Here is a 17,936-nt window from a genome sequence, read left to right on the forward strand (position 1 = left end):
CTGAAAGTCTAATAGAAGAAGGACTTCTAGAAGAAGGACTGTGGTGGGCATACTGAAAGACTTCTAGAAGATGGGATGTGGTGGGCATACTGAAAGTCTAATAAAAGCACTGTGGTGGGCATACTGAAGGACTTCTAGAAGAAGGGCTGTAGTGGGCATACTGAAAGACGGGCTGTGGTGGGCATACTGATAGACTTCTAGAAGAAGAGCCATACCGGTGACAATGAAAAATAACTAGAGGGTCCCAAAGGCCAACTCTACCTTGGATTTAAAAAAAAAATCAAAATGCTCTTAATATGAGCCCAATCCATAGTGGACACTCCTCCTTATCATGCCAGCCTCAGCATACTGATTGCAGGACAGTATGGTGCTTATTACATAAACAATGTGCTGTCCAGAAGTGCTAAACACCCTCCTTCACTGCTAGAGGAGACGTAGGACCAGTGACAAAACAGAAGACTGCGGCATTCAAAGTGTAAACCAGAAAAATAAATGTTTTTTCCCTGTATTTTCACATGGTGATTCTGATAACAACACACTTCTAGTCCTAAGACAGGACTACTGGGAACTTCCCTTGTCCCCTCTCCCATAACATGTATGGTTGGGGTCCTGAAGTTCTTAGAACAATATACCTATAACAGTGCAGCACACACAGAAATTGCAGGACGTTGGAAGCCAACAAGATCAAAGGGTGTTTTTTGCACTTAGGCCCCGTACACACGTCCGAGAAACTCGACGAGCAAAACACATCGTTTTGCTCGTCGAGTTCCTTGTGAAGCCGCCGAGGATCTCGGCGAGCCAAGTTTCCTCATTGACTGACGAGGAAATAGACAACATGTTCTCTATTTGGCCCGACGAGATCCTCGTCGGTTTCCTCGGCCAAAAGTGTACACACGACCGGGTTTCTCGGCAGAATACGGCTCCCATCGAGTTTCTGGCTGAATTCTGCCGAGAAACTCGGTCGTGTGTACGGGGCCTCAGACTGATATAACAAAACCTTTCCAATAGAACATTTAACAAACCAAAAGGAAGCAAATAAGAAAAGATGATTGGCCATTGTTACATACAGGGGGGAGTTCTAAGGAGATAAGGTAGGAAAACATGGAGTGGGACTTTAAGCTTGGCCCTTTTCCCCCCAGGAGGGGTTGTGGACGACTTCTAGAGAACAATCTCATCTTCAAGATCCTGAGTAAAATAGAGTTTATGGAAACCTATTAGGTTCTATTTTTACTTCTCTACATGGTATATGTCACTAAATAGCTGAGAGTGGGCTGTCAAATTGCAATGCCTTCACCCCCTGTCTTTTTTTTTTACTTCCACAGTTTTGTACCATCTGGCGTTAAAACCCATGTATATATTTAAAAGGTAGAGTATTTTCTCAGCCCACACAGACCCTACGGAGGCAACCTGTTCTTATATTTTACCATTTTAACTGAAGTATTTAAATCTGTCATCGTTGCGACATACCCAGATTGGTTCAAATCCAAAGAATTATAAAAATGTACATTTGTCTAAACTTTCGTGGGCAAACAAAACAAACCAATTTAACTGTAAAGTCGCTTTTTGACAAGCAAAAACTTCTCCATTTACTTTCCTTAAAGTGAAACTTCACCATTATTTTTAAAATCACAACAAAGGTCCCTTTAAAAATGAATAATGGTAAACTACAAAAATTTTTTATGAATAAATATATATATATATATATATATATATATATATATATATACACACACACACACATAGTAAAACCATGGATTGTGAGCATAATTTGTTCCAGAAACATGTTTGTAATCCAAAACACTTGTATATCAAAGCAAATGTCCCCATAAGAAATAATGATAACTCAAATGATCTGTTCCACAACCATTTATCCATAGGTCCTTCCGCATAGCAACCGGCATTTCTGGTAAGTACCGTATTTATCGGCGTATACCGCGCACTTTTTTCCCCTTAAAATAAGGGAAAATCGTGGGTGCGCGATATACGCCGATACCCACTTCTCCGCGCTCAGTTTGAATGCCTGCGCCAACGTATACCGAGTGCAGTACACTCGGCTACATTCGGCCAGGCTCGGCTTCGCTCGTGCTCACGCATAAACGTCACAGAGCATGAGCACTAGCGAAGCCGAGCCTGGCCGAATGTAGCCGAGTGTACTGCACTCGGTATACGTCGGCGGAGGTGTTCAAACTGAGCGCGGGAAGCGGCGATTCGACGGGGAGACAGCGCGGAAGAAGCCGGGAGGACACCACCGAAGCCGCAGACGGACGCCGGACCCGACGAGGCCGGCGATGGACGCCGCGCAAGACACCAAAACTGTAAGTACTAAAATGTTTTTTTTTTACAGGAATTGCGGGTCCACATTAGGGGTGCGCGCTATACGCCGGAGCGTGCAATACCCCGATAAATACATTTTTTTTTTTTACATTTTTTTTCATGATTTTTGTGTATTTTTTTTTTTTTTTTTGAGTGGAACTCCACTTTAACTACTTCAGCCCCGGAAGGTTTTACCCCCTAAAGACCAGATCATTTTTTGCGATTCTGCACCGAGTCGCTTTAACTGGCAATTTCGCAGTCGTGTAACGTTGTACCCAAAGAAAATTGACGTCCTTTTTTCCCCACAAATAACGTTTTCTTTTGGTGGTATTTGATCACCTCTGTGGTTTTAATTTTTTTGCGCCATAAACAAAAAAAAAAACAATTTTTTTTTACTTTTTGCTATAATAAATACATTTTTTTAAAATTCTTCATCAGTTTAAGCCAATGTATATTATTCTACATATTTTTGGTAAAAAAAAAACAAAAAAAAACGCAATAAGCGTATATAGATAGGTTTGCGCACAAATTATAGCGTCTACAAAATAGGGAATAGATTTATGTCATTTTTTTTTTTACTAGTAATGGCGGTGAACAAATCGTACACTTTTGACACTTATTGACATTTATATTTATATTTATACAGCGATCAGAGCTAAAAATAGCCACTGATTACCGTGTAAACCACGGGCAGGGAAGGGGTTAACACTAGGGGGCGATCAAGGGGTTAAATGTGTTCCCTTATGTGTGTTTCTAACTGTGGGGGGGGGGGGATGGGGTTACTGGCACATGACAGAGTTCACTCTTCCTGACCACTGGGAACAGTAGATCCCTGTCATGTCTCCTGTCAGAACAAGAACAAGGTCAGAACGAGGAAATGTCTTGTTTACATTGTTTACGTTCTGCCTGTGTACAAGGCAATTGTGAGGAAGTGGAGGACATCGAATCCTCCCGACCCACGGACATGCTCCCGCTTGGAACTGAGCCTACGCGAGCCACCATACACCTATAGCGATTCGCGCAGGAGAGCCATTGTACCGCTGTCTAATGACGACAGACGGTCTTTAACTGCTTAAGCCCGGACTATTATGCAGGTAAATGACCTGGCCCCTTTTTGCGATTCGGCACTGCGTCGCTTAAACTGACAATTGCATGGTCGTGCGACGTGGCTCCCAAATAAAATTGGCCTGGTCTGTGGAATGCAAGACGTCCCAGACAAACCGCTATACAGCTGTATACTATTTTTTAGCACTATTGAGAGAGCTTTTTACTTACTTTTAGCTAATAAATTTGATTATATGGAGTTACACGATGAGATGTCCTTTTTCTTTACCTATTGCTATGTGATTGCATCCTTTAATTGTGGATGAGGAATAGAAAATACAGGACAAAGAGTTGATTCCAGCGTGAGGCTTTATACCCCTGCAGGGGTACATCTCTTTGGTGAGTGTGGATATGAGGGGGGAACACTTTGAAGAGTAATCGATCTTTATTTATTACAATATTCAATCAAGCACCAGACACTTTTTTGAACATGATCGTTTATATGGATCTATGAATTATGACTTTTTGCTGATTTTATTTTATTTTATATTTTGCTTGAACAATTTTGCAAGAAACGGACTATATTTTGTTGTTTTGCACGATTTGCACTTTGAGCACTGTATTTGTATACATTCTTTATCAGTAATTGATGTCATTAGTTAGTAGGGATGTGCCTGCACACTTATACACTTGTTCATTAGTGTGTTTTTGGTAGTTAAAGAGACAGCATACCATTTATTTATTTATATATATATATATTTTTTTTAAATTAATTTATTTATATTACACAATTAGCACATAGCAGCGCCACTTCATCCCCTTTTTTTCACTCTCCACTGATCCCACATCCTTGTGGTTTTGGCTGTGGTGGGCAGCAGCTATCACATCACCTTAGCGCGGAACATCATAATTATTTTCATAGTTCTATCTTGTTTCTGTTGTCAGGATACAGAATAATAAGCACGCATTTTCCGGAACGTGCATTACTGGCAGAACCACCCGGTGAAATGAAGGAAGCTTGAAAAAGTAAACAAATGCAGCCATCACATCTAAGTTGGGCTTTAAAATAAATCAATACATCTGCAAGTGGAGGCGTATTGATAATTTTGGTGTATAGTCAGAACATGTGTTTTTAGATGTTTTTAGTGTTTGTGTGGTCACCCTGAAGGTGGGCGCCACACCCGGAACAGGAACCCCGCCCAATGGCGTCTGCTCAAGAAGTACCCTCCCCCAGCATGCCCCGCGAGGGAAAAACCGTCATGATTGGCTGCTGGCAGGAGGCACTCCAGCCTGAACCCCACTGCCGCCACCTGCCGCCCCGGGGTGGAAAAGCACCTCAGGAACACAGAATGAAACGACAGCACAGCCCAGCTAGAACAGAGGACCAATTTGAATAAAATCACTTGGATGAGAGTTAACTAACTCTCTCATCCCCCTCTAAATTTAGAATAGCCCCTGGACTGAAAGTACACAGGCGCTACATGTGTATTTTAAGGTTTATTTGTGTAGTAATTAGATTGTGGTTTTCAATCATCACCCAGAAATGCGCATGTTTGCGATTACAAGGAATTTCCTCTGCCTGTTTTACTTCTATACACCGAAAATGTAAGAAGAGGAAGGAGAACCTGAAAGTTTACAGATGCCGTGAATCACTGAGCTTATTAAGTGCAAATTCATTTAGGCGCGGGTTATCGTTGAGTGCTACAACTATTTGTTTATTGGAGACGGAAACCAAATCATTCGAACGATTTCTCTTTGCTCAAACGTTTGTTACCATGGAAACTGCTTTGCACTTACGATACAGTCCTGCTCTCAGCCATAAAGTTTCCCTTGAAGCTCTCATGGCACCCCCACCGGCTGTCAAGCATGAAAGTGTTAGGTTTGGAGACCCTGGATGTTCAATACTCCAGGCACCTCATACACTACCTGTGTATTACTGCTATGACGTGGAGGGAAATAAAAAGAGGGGACAATGGAGTATTTTTATGCCGATAACGCTAAGCCACTGCCTCGCATTTTGCAACAACTTTGTCAGCCTGGTGTTTGCATTCCTTCAGTTGACCATTGGGCTGTCTACCAGGTCCATCAGGAAGACATCTCAATGGACAGGTAAACAGAATACCGCACACAGATTATTATTAATTCTCAGGATTTATATAGCGCCAACAGTACAGTTATAATACAATTCAATACAGTTAGAGGTTACAATCTAGGAAGGAGGGTCAAGTGATACAAAAAGGTAAAAACTGTGGGGGGTGAGCCGATGGAAAAAATAAAAGTACAGATGTGGGGGTGGGGGTAGAAGAGGCGTTTCTGAAGAGAAGGGTTTTTAGGGATTGTCTAAAAGCAAACAGAGTAGGAGATAATCAGACAGATTGGGGTAGGAAGTTTCATAGAATGGGAGAGGCCCTGGAAAAGTCCTGGAGGTGAGCATGGGAGGAGGTGATGAGAGAGCTAGAGAGCAGGTGGTCTTGGGAGGAACGAAGAGAACGAGTAGGTTGGTATTTTGAGACTAGGATAGTGATGTAGCTGGGGGCTGAGTTGTGGATGGCTTTGTAAGTTGCTGTTAGGATTTTTAATTACATTTTTTGGGTGAGTGGAAGCCAATAGAGGGATTGACAGAGAGGGGTGGCAGACAGGTTGGTAGGGTAGATGAGCCTGGCAGCAGCATTCATGATGGGCTGAAGGGAGATAACCTATGTAAAGGTAAGTCAATGAAAAGGGAGTTGCAGTAGTCGAGGTGAGAGATGGCCATGGAGTGAGCTAGGAACTTTGTAGTGTCATTGGTTAGAAAGAGGCATATGTTGCAGATGTTGTGGAGGTTGAGATGGCAAGATTTAGACAGTGATTGGATGTAGGGCCTAAAGGATAGTTTAGCGTCCAGGATAACACCTTGGCACGCGGGGATGGGTTGATAGTTTTGCCATTGATCTTAACAGAGAGATCAGGGGAAGGGGCACGTGGGGGGGGGGGATGATGAGTTTAGCTTTGGATAGATTGAGTTTGAGGATGTGGCGTGACATCCAGGCTGATATGTCCGTTAGTAAATTAGTGATACATGAGGAGACAGGGTGAGTGAGCTGAAGGGTAGAGATATAAATGTGGGCATTCCTGGCATAGAGATGGTATTGGAAACCATGGGAGGCTATCAGCTGACCCAGGGAGGAGGTGTAGATCAAGAATAGGAGAGGTCCAATAACAGAACCTTGGGGGACCCCAACAGAGAAAGGAAGAGGAGAAAAGTAGAATCGTAAGTAACACTAAAGGTGCGGTTGGATAAGTAGGAACAGAACCAGTGAAGACTACAGTGACGGAAACCAAAGACGTGAAGTTTTTTGAGGAGGTGGGGGTGGTCAACCATATCAAAGGCAGCAGAAAAGTTCAGGAGTAGGAGTTCAGATAAAGTGTTCATTGGTTTTGACTGTTAGTAGATCCTTTTTTGTTAGTTTTAGGAGGGCAGTTTCTGTGGAGTGTTGAGGACAAAATTCAGACTTAAGGGCATCAAGAAGGTTATTATCAGCAAGGTGGTCGGTCAGAGGACAAACTGGAAGAGCATGCACGACAGTCTGACCATGCTATAGCTAATTGTGAGGCATTGTTGGCCCAAAACAGAGAAGCGTTGTTACTAGTACGTTCAGCAGGTTAAAAAAAAAAATTACAAAGAAAATTTGAAAACTTGAACACAGTAAAACATGATGTCAAATATACATTCTCTTTAGGGGATAAGGGGTTAGGTTATAAGTGGGGTAAAGTAAGGGATTAGGGGTTAAGGGTTGAGGTTCGATTTTAGGTGGTTAGGTGCAACATTTTATGGTTTAACATTTAAAGTGTAACTTTACCTATAACAACTTGATAAAAGAAAAAAATAATGTCCTTTAGCAAGGAACATACATTCCAAAATAATAATTATGCTGCCAAAATTAGTGTGTGCTGTAAATTGCCTCCAGCATTGCTCCTGTTTCTTCTTGCTGGAGGCTGCCAATTTGCTGAAGCTCAGGGCCCCTGATCAGCAGTAAATCTCAATGACACCAGGTTCTTGGTTCATAAAACAAAAGAATTATGATTTTTTTTTTATAAAAATGTAAACATTTGGTACAACGTTATCTTCCCACAAACACCAGACTGGTAGATCAGATATTCCCTTATCAAGAAGGCTGCGAGTATGCTTCAACATTTTTAAAGGTCATGCATCTCCCCTGTTATGAGTGGAGGGGATATAGAGAGCCCAATGTAAGATAATCAAACCTATCTATGTACTGAATGCTGGGAGCTCCTGATCCATTCTTTCTCCTGACTGAATAAGCAGAATAAATAAATAAATAATAATAAAAAAGAGAAAATAAGAGAAGTAAAGGGAAAGGAAATTGAATGAGACAGACAGCATGTGCTGAAGTGTTAGTAAAAACAAAGGAAGATGGAATCGTGAGCAGAAAGCAAAATAGTTAATAAAGAAAATCACCATGTCCAGGATAATGGGACAGAATTGCTCAAATCTGACCACCTTATGCCTCAGTGGAAATAACGGATCTAACATACTATTGCAAGCCTGTCACCCATCTTAAAATTAAAGTAAAGGTCCTGCAAACAGTTTGTGTTTTAGGGAACCCCTGCTGAATATTACTACATCTACAACTCATCATACATTAGTGTGATGGTCAGTGGGAAGAATGCTCCTTACACTTTTCTGTTATTGGGATTGCCCCAATTATTACCCCAATTACCCGTTTACAGATAGCTAAAAAGATCAATGGTGTCAGTGAGAACATATCTGGGAGGCAAAAATTACAAATTTCTCAAGGAAATTCTAGAAACCTCTGGAGGAACCTAAGGTTTCCATGGAGCCCTGGTTGAGAAACTCAGGGCTAGGGGATGACAGTTGGTAAGGGAAACAGGCCTCTAATAACACAGTAAAACTAGCTTCATAGAGGCACACAATAAAGCTTTTTCTGTCTAAAGCCCCGTACACACGATCGGACCTTTGTCCGACCAAAATCACTAATAAACTCTGATGGAATTCATTGAATTTCCGATGGAATTACTCCGATGGGGCATACACAAGGTCGGAATTTCCGATGGAAAAAGTCTGTCTGACTTTTTTCATCGGAAATTACGATCGTGTGTACGGGGCTTAACAAATCTTAGGCAGAATTTTTTAAAGTTTTAAATAGCTAAATAATGTTATAGAAGTGTGGTAAAAAAAAGTTAGTATCTGGAGGAAATTCACACAAATACCGATAAAACATACAAACTAAGTTCCTATGGTGGCTGGACCCCAACGCTGTACAATAATGATTTTTATAATGCTATGCACACAGGCAAGAACTTATCAAAAACTGTCTACCAATCCCCATCTAAACCAACAAGGGTATTTAAAAAACATGCCAACCAAAAATCACTTTGCCATTTTTTTTACATTGACTCAATTTCAGATATTTGTTAGGGCCTTTAACATGTCTTTCAGTACATTAGCAAGATAACAAAAGAAAGTAATAAGAGTATACTTTATAGGATTTCAATTCATTATCAATATCTTTTTCAAGTTAGGAATTTCTCACCTTCAGTGTGTACAGCAGAAACATATGTCCAGTTGTACCTTTTGACAATATCCACCATGGCTCTTGCTTGTTGAGCGTCAGAAGGAACCACTCTCATGAAATACTTATACAAGGTCTTGTCGCTCAGGTCCATGCTTGTTGCAGAATAAGCAATCTGAGGTATATTGAAAAGTTGTAACAAATTCTGGACTTGAATGGCCACTGAGCTGGATCCAGGCCCTATAACTCCAACGATGGGCTTCTTTGTGTGGAATGCCGAAGAAGATCCATCAACACAGCGGACCAGCCCTTCCTCTTCCTCAGTAGAGATCAACGAGTCTCTAATAAATTCTATACTCTGTTCCAAAGCTACAGCAGAATGCCAGCAGGAATCGCGTATTTCACATCCGAGGGTTATGTTTGGCAAAAGGTTAGGATCCGCATTGATTCTGTCAAGAGTGTGCAACATGGCTTCCACTCGTTGAATACCATACTGCTCTCTTATCTCTCCACATTTCCTTTCGTGAACCTTTTCAACTGTTGGCTGGTGATGAACTGAAAAGAGCGCCCCGATAATGATGTCCCCTGGCATATGGGCCACCACACGTCTTTCACTTGTCTGTGCCGATGCTGTAATCCTAACGCCATTACCAGATCCATCCTCCCTTAACAACAGCAGCACCGTCAAAATCAAATTGTAAGGGAGCATTTTAGAATACAATTTATGCTGGAGAGGAGAGCATGGTGAAGGAAAATATTTTCAACACGATCAACCTTCTATTCCTTTTTTGATGACTCTCCATGCACTACTTCCCACCATTTAACAAGCGTCCTTCCAGGGCAAAAGACCATCTATGATTATATTCACAATCAGTCCAAACTGTCATTCCCTGAAAAACAGAAGATCATATTATACTTAATACCTGTACATGGTGGCCAGTTAAACGGTTTAGAACAGACTTCATCAACCTTTTCAACATAGAGGAACCCTTGAAATAACTTTCCGGTCTCAGGGAACATCTGCTAAAAATATATATATATATCTACAACTCATGATACATTAGTGTGATGGTCAAGGGGAAGAATGCTCCTTACACTAGTGGTCATTGGGAAGAAATAACCCCTTACAGATAGCTAAAAAGCATAGGCGTGCCCAGGGGGTGTACCAGGTGTGCCTGGGCAAGCTTGTTGAGGAGGAGAGAGGGTGTATTCGCAAATGGAAGAAATAGAAAATAACCATTAATCAGCCTCAGTCTGGAGCTACATGCAAGATTTCACCTCATGGGGTAAGGATGATCATGAGAAAAATGAGGGATCAGCCAAGAAGTACGCGGGAGGATCTTGTGAACGATCTCAAGGCAGTTGGGAACCACAGTCCCCAAACAAGCCATTGGTAACACAATATGCCTCCATGGATTGAAATCCTGCAGCCCCACAAGGCCCCCCTCCTCAAGAAGGCACATGTACCGACCCATCTGAAGTTTGCCAATGAACATCTAAATGATTCAGAGAAGGATTTGGAGAAAGTGCTGTGGTCAGATGAGACAAAAATGTTGCTCTTTGGTTTTAACTCGACCCACCCTGTTTGGAGGAAGAAAAATGCTGACCATGACCCTAAGAACACCATGCCTACAGTCAAGCACAGAGGTGGAAACACTATGCGTTGGGGCTGTTTATCTGTTAAGGGTACAGGTCAACTTTGCCGCATTGAGGGGCCAATAGATGGGGTAAAATCTTGTATGAGAACCTTCTTCCCTCAGCCAGAACACTGAAGATGGGTCGTGGATGGTTCTTTGAGCATGACATGACCCAAAACATACTGCTAAGGCAACAAAGGAGTGGCTCAAGAAGAAGCATATTATGTTTATGGAGTGGCCTAGCCAGTCTCCAGACCTTAATCCTATAGAAACTTTATGGAGGGAGCCAAACTTCCAGTTGCCAAGTGACAGCCAATAAACCTTAAGGATTTAAGAAGATCTGTATAGAATGGACTGTGTCCAATCACAGCCATCATGTGATGTAAATAGAGAGCTGGTTGCTAGGCGATAGGCTCTCCTCTCCTCACACAGAAGTTGTCAGTGAGGAGAGCAGATCACTGCAGCCGGCTTGTGATCAGCGAGTGTGAGCTGTTTTTACAGCTTTTTACACACTGATCACCAGCCTAGTGTCCCCACGCAGTGTAAACACACAAGTCCCCAAAATAGTGTCCCCAAAACACATGTCCCCACACAGTAAAAACACCCCACATATGTAACAGTAAAATCACACATCCCAATGATCATCTGCACACATATATCTGTGATCACCTGCGCACATCTGTACATGATCATCTCCGTACATTTGTCTGTGATCACACAAACCAATTACTATACATTTAACGGGATTTTTTTTTACCGAAAACATGTAGCAGAATAAATGTTGGCTTAAATGTATGACAAAATTTGATTTTGTTGGATTTCTTTTAAAATAGAAAGAAGAAAATATTGTTTTTTTTTTTTTTTTTTCAAATTCCTGCTCTTTTTTCACTTATATAGCAAAAATAAAAAAACAGAGTCGTAAATAAATACCACCACAAGAAAGCTCTATTTGTGTGAACAAAATGCTAAAAATTTCATTTGGGTACAGCGTAGCATGACTGCGCAATTGTCACTGAAAATGCGAGAGCGCTGAAAATTGGTCTGGGAAGGAAGGAGGCAAAAGTGCCCAGTATTGATGTGGTTAAAAACTGTTCCCTCGCCCTTCTTCCTACCTATCCTGCCTTTTAGATAGAATTTGGTGAGGAGGGAAACGGACGCAGAAAGGTTAGAGGCATAAACCCAAATTTTAGGTTGGAAATTGCTGTTAATCTCACAAAAATTGAATATAAAAAGGTCAAGTTGTGGCAAAAAAAAAACCTTCAGCGAAACACAGCTGTGGACTTTGTAAAGGAGAACGTATGAGAAGGTCACTTCTAATAAAATATGTAAAAATTACATTTAAAATCCTGTATACATTCTGTAGCCATGCGAAAAATGTAAAGGTCATCATCCATTTTTCCAGATTAGGTTATATGAAAAGAAAGATGAATTTCTAGAGGTGCCATTTCAGGGAGCAAAGAGGCAATTACAAATAACAGAATTTCTTTTATATACCATCATAGAAAATTAAAGAGACTATAGCATAGAATCTCTAGTAGTTGTTCTTTTTAATGTTTAGTTAGACTTGTGAAGGTGATCAACTGTCCACAAATTCACTTGTACCGTGGAACCTTGGATTACGAGCATAATCCGTTCCAGGAGAATGCTTGTAATCCAAAGCACTCGCATATCAAAGCGAGTTTCCCCATAGAAGTCAATGGAAACAAAGATAATTTGTTCTGCATTGACTTCTATTGCATGTGGCCATAGGTGGGTGGGTGCCGGAGAGCCTCGGAAATACTAGAGGACAGCTCGGCTGAACTCGGAAACCCTCAGGAACGGAGTTTTTACATACAGCTCCGAGCGGCTCCAACCGTTCCGAGTGTCACTGGAGCCCCGGCACCCCTGGCCAAATGCGGTAATGCACACCCCATTAGATTGAATTCTGCTCATTTTGTAAGACAACACTCTCAAAACGAGTCCAATTTTTTTTTTTTAAAGTTGCTCGTCTTTCAAAACGCTCGTTAACTGCGTTACTTGTTAACCAAGGTTCCACTGTAATTGAAAATATTTGTCACAAAAACCTTTTTCCTTTGTGCAATGTATGTGGACATACACTGCACATCCTCCAGATCGTTTATGAATAAATTAAAATAGATTGGTCCCAGGACAGAACCCTGGGGGACCCCACTTTCCACACCGGACCATTCCGAGTACTCCCCATTTATCACTACCCTTTGGTTTTGCCCCTGCAGCCAAATTTCAATCCATGTACCAGGGTGGATTTAATTTAAAACACAAGTAAAAAGGCTTGATTTAAATCAACTCGGTTTAAATCATAATTTTTAAAGAGCAACTGTCATTTTTGTACCGCAGCGGTACCTCCTCTGACCCGCTGTTGATCCACCGACAGTCCTATTCACTTCAATGGGATGGCTGGTTATGCGGCACAAGGTGAGGGTTATGGCGGCAGCAGGTAAGGGGATGCCCGCTAACAGACACTGACATCATGGATCTGAAATGACAGGTGCTCTTTAAATGTAAGGACTTATTTTTGCTGGTAGTTAGAATCTTTAATATTTGCAAACAAAATGAAGGTTTCCTATTTACAATAATACGCTGTCAGGTTAGTAGAACAGCGATGCCTGAGGGCCCCATGCCACTGGGGGGCCCCATCAGGGTTGCCAGCCTCAGTAAAACCAGGGACAGTATGTAAAAATCTGTGTGTTTTTTTTTTAAATCACAAGATTATATCAAATGCCTTTGCAATATCCAGATACACCACATCAACAGGCCTTTCTTTTATCTAGTTGGCAGCTCACCTCCTCATAGAAGGTTAATAGATTGGTTTGGCAAGAACGATTCTTCATGAATCCATGCTCATTACTGCTAATGATACAGTTTTCTTTAATAAAATCTTGTATATCATCCCCTCCAAGAGCTTGCATACTATTGATGTTAGGCTAACTGGTCTGTAATTCCCAGGGATGTATTTTGGCCCTTTTTTAAATATTAGTTCTACGTTGGCTTTTCTCCAATCAGCTGGTACCATTCCAGTCAGTAAACTGTCCATAAAAATTAGGAGCAATGGTCTGGTTATCATAGGGCTGAATAGTCGCAGACCGGAGAGGGTGCCCATGCTGACCCATGTCCACAGCCAGAAACATGTACAATGGGCATGTGAGCATCAGAATTTGACCAAATAGAGCAAGGTGGCCTGGTGAATGAAAGAAGGTGACGAATTCAAAAGAAGTTTGAGGAACCCAGCAACAAGTTTAAGGTGTTGAGGTGGCCTCCAAGTCTCCAGATCTCAATGGACCATGTGTGGGATGTGTTGGAAAAAGTCCAAATCCACATTACAGAAATTTAAGGATCTGCTACTAATAGCTTATCACAGCATACCTTCAGAGGTTTAGTGGAGTCCATGCCTTGACGGGCTATGGTGGGTGGTAATAATGTTTTTAGCCCAGTTGACAGCCATATTGGCCCATCACATACTATATGCTGAATCTATAGGGAAAGGTTACGAACACTGAACTTATTCTCTCTTGAGAAGAGACGCTTAAGAGGGGATATGATTTCAATGTACAAATTATGTACTGGTGACCCCACAATAGGGATGAACCTTTTCCGGGAAAGGAAAATTAAAGACACGTGGCCATTCACTAAAATTAAAACAGAAGCGGTTTAACCTAAAACTTCTTAGAGGGTTCTTTACTGTAAGATAGGTAAGAATGTAATTAAAAATAAATATTAGATAAGCACCTAAACGACCTTAACATACAGGGTTATACAATGTAATGCTGACATAAAAGCACACACATCGGTTGGACTTGATGGACTTGTGTCTTTTTTCAATACGTTAGCATGGATGGATTATCAGTTTAGCCCACCACTAGATGTCGCTGCAACTATTGATTTTTACATTGTTTATAATGTTCGAATATATGTATTGTTCATACCGGGAGCTCCTGAATACTTTTTTATAAAATATAAAATACCATTTTATAACAATTTTAATATTTTATCATATCTTTTTAGTTATAGTTTAATTTTGTTTATTATACTGCCAACCAATGCATTTGTAATTAGATTGTGAGCAGTCCCAAGTAAATAGTAGGCAAAGCAACGCAACTGCATACGTTTTGACATGTGATTCGGGTTGAGGGTATTTATGTCCTCAGCCAAAATGGCAGAATTGCAACTTCCTGAAGATGGCCAATCTGATAGGCCAAAATGCATTGAGGTTGAGTCACGTGATCGTGACACACTTCCGCCTAGACGTCCAAACCCGGAAATCGAGCCCTCACCGCGACAGCGGCTTCATGTATTGATCGGGCAGTTTTCACGAATGACTTTTTTTCCTGCTGTTCACTCCGGGTGCCAGGATATCAGGCACTCTTACATGTGAGTTGAATACCTTCTTTTAATCTTTCGGAATAAAGTTTTTTAAACGGTACTGCGCAATGAGGCTTTTTCCATTACCGTATATCTATCCATATGAGGATTATTTATCATATCTAACCACCGGTCCAGAGGATATCTACAGGGGTCACCCCACAAAAGAATTTGATCTAACTAGCGATAGTTGGTCCATCTACTAAGGGGGCACCCTATTTAAGCACAGAATTTTGAATCCATATTTCAAGTCACAGCACTGTTTATGAGACCTTCAACACTGTTCCAACAGCACAAGCACTTTTTTCACTGGAGACTTTTTTCAGCGATTGTTGTTTTTTTTGTGTTTTATTATTTATTTTAGTGTTTCATTGTTTACTTTTTTGTATGTAGCATTTAGCGTGGTTTATTCTTTATTATTATTTTTTCAACCTCACCAACTATGTAACTTTGGGCCCCTTAGTACCAAATGAGCATGGTCTACCTGAGTATTGTTGCTGACCATGTCCATCCCTTTATTACTACAGTGTCCCCATCTTCTGATGGTTCCTTCCAGCAGAATAATGCGCCATGTCACAAAGCTCCAATCATCTCACCACTGGACAATGAGGTCACTGTACTCCAATGGCCTCCACAGTCACCACATCTTAATCCAATCTTGCTGTTTGATTTGCCCTCAAATCCTTTCTAGTAAAACAATTGTCACCAGAGCAGGGGCGGACTGACCATTCGGCACTCGGGCACTGCCCGAGAGCCCCATGCCCCATCAGGGTTGCCGGCCTCAGTAAAACCAGGGACAGTATGTAAAAATCTGTGTTTTTTTTTTAAATTACAAGATTATAGCTGCCCCACCTCTCCAGTACCTTTTCAGTGTGTGTATGTGTATTCTGTGTGTATGTATATTGTGTGTGTATATTGTGTGTCTGTATATTGTGTGTCGATACTGTCTATGTATACGGTATGTGTGTGTATACTGTGTGGCCCCATAATCTATTGCCTGGGGGCCCCATAATCTCCTATTGCCCGGGGGCCCCAGGAGTTGTCAATCCGCCCCTGCACCAGAGTTTTGGAAATATCTCTGGAGCCCCAAATAGCAGTATAACCCCAAAGAAGTTATATTGCTTTTCTGCTTTATCCAAAAAAAAAAGTCTATCCGTGAACATGTTCAGTCTCTGAATACAACATATTCAAAGAGTATATATTTAAAGTAACATTCTCATTATACCGAATTTAGAATCAGAGTTGAAAAGGTTTAGTGATGAATAATAATTTTAATGGCAGACAGCCACAGCGGCCACCTGCATTGAATCTTCCAATTGAACTAATGTTCTCTGGCTGCAGAACACAGAGTTCTATAGATCTTGTAGAAGGAGAGCACATTAACCCAAAGCCAACAGCTCTGCCTACTGAAACGGCTGGGCATTATCAAAGTCAAGGTCCTGTATTCCGGGATGCAGAGAGACAGTCACTTAGAAAGGGTGATTTATAAAGTCTCCAGCAGGTAACATTGAGCACAGTCTGGACTTGTCACGGGAAAATTAAAAAGAGGTTTTTGATCGATAGGGGACATATTGCGAATAAAGGTGCGGTCACCCAAGCCGACCCGCCAGAGAGGCCGGTGTTCAGAACACCAAATTAAACGATGCTTTTAGTTTGAATATCAGCAAAGGAGAATTAGGGATTCTGTATCAGCAAACATCATAAATATCCCAGAATATGTAGAATTAGGAACCAGACACACAATTTACATCTTCCACCTAGAGAGATTTTGGGAAGGTAGTTTGGAAATGTGGTCACCCTATGACAGAGAGAATAAGTAGAGATTAGACATGTGCATTCGTTTTCGTCCGAATGCATTTTCGTCCGAATTTCAGGTATGTTCGTTATCGTTTTAACAAACGAAAACGAAAGCACAGAAAACGAAAACCTAAAGATCCGACATAAAAAAATGCTTTATTTTCGTTTTCGTTGCGGTCGAATGTGCCTAACCCTAACTCTATTAGTCCAATATTATTCTACATAAAGAGAAATATTCAACATTATAGAGACATGAAGAAGATTCGACATAGAGAGACATGAAGAGTCGACATAGAGAGACATGAAGATTCGACATAGAGAGACATGAAGAGTCGACATAGAGAGACATGAAGATTCGACATAGAGAGACATGAAGAGTCGACATAGAGAGACATGAAGATTCGACATAGAGAGACATGAAGATTCGACATAGAGAGACATGAAGATTCGACATAGAGAGACATGAAGAGTCGACATAGAGAGACATGAAGATTCGACATAGAGAGACATGAAGAGTCGACATAGAGAGACATGAAGATTCGACATAGAGAGACATGAAGATTCGACATAGAGAGACATGAAGATTCGACATAGAGAGACAAAGAGTCGACATAGAGAGACATGAAGATTCAACATAGAGAGACATGAAGATTCGACATAGAGAGACATGAAGATTCGACATAGAGAGACATGAAGATTCGACATAGAGAGACATGAAGATTCGACATAGAGAGACATGAAGATTCGACATAGAGAGACATGAAGATTCGACATAGAGAGACATGAAGATTTGACATAGAGAGACATGGAGAGACATGAAGATTCGACATAGAGAGATATGAAGATTCAACATAGAGAGACATGAAGATTCGACATAGAGAGACATGAAGATTCGACATAGAGAGACATGAAGATTCGACATAGAGAGACAAAGAGAGACAAAGAGTCAACATAGAGAGACATGAAGAGTCGACATAGAGAGACATGAAGATTCGATATAGAGAGACATGAAGATTCGACATAGAGAGACATGAAGATTCGACATAGAGAGACATGAAGATTCGACATAGAGAGACATGAAGATTCGACATAGAGAGACATGAAGAATCCACATAGAGAGACATGAAGATTCTACATGGAGAGACATGAAGATTCGACATAGAGAAACATGAAGATTCGACATAGAGAGACATGAAGATTCAACGTAGAGAGACATGAAGATTCGACATAGAGA

The 17,936-nt window shown here is 41.1% G+C and overlaps 1 protein-coding gene across 10 annotated transcripts in view; it reads right to left on the minus strand.

Moving 5' to 3' along the window:
- GRM5 (glutamate metabotropic receptor 5) overlaps positions 1 to 17,936 on the minus strand; it is a 491,177-nt gene that overhangs the window by 406,755 nt on the left and 66,486 nt on the right. For all 10 annotated transcript variants that reach the window (XM_040340112.1, XM_040340106.1, XM_040340110.1 and 7 more), the window contains exon 2: positions 8,913 to 9,781. In XM_040340112.1, coding sequence (XP_040196046.1) covers positions 8,913 to 9,600 — 688 coding nt within the window. In that variant the 5' untranslated portion in view covers positions 9,601 to 9,781. The remainder of the gene's footprint in view (positions 1 to 8,912; positions 9,782 to 17,936) is intronic.

This window comes from Rana temporaria, chromosome 2 (genome assembly GCF_905171775.1).
Source record: "Rana temporaria chromosome 2, aRanTem1.1, whole genome shotgun sequence".
Classification (NCBI taxonomy): Eukaryota; Metazoa; Chordata; class Amphibia; order Anura; family Ranidae; genus Rana; species Rana temporaria.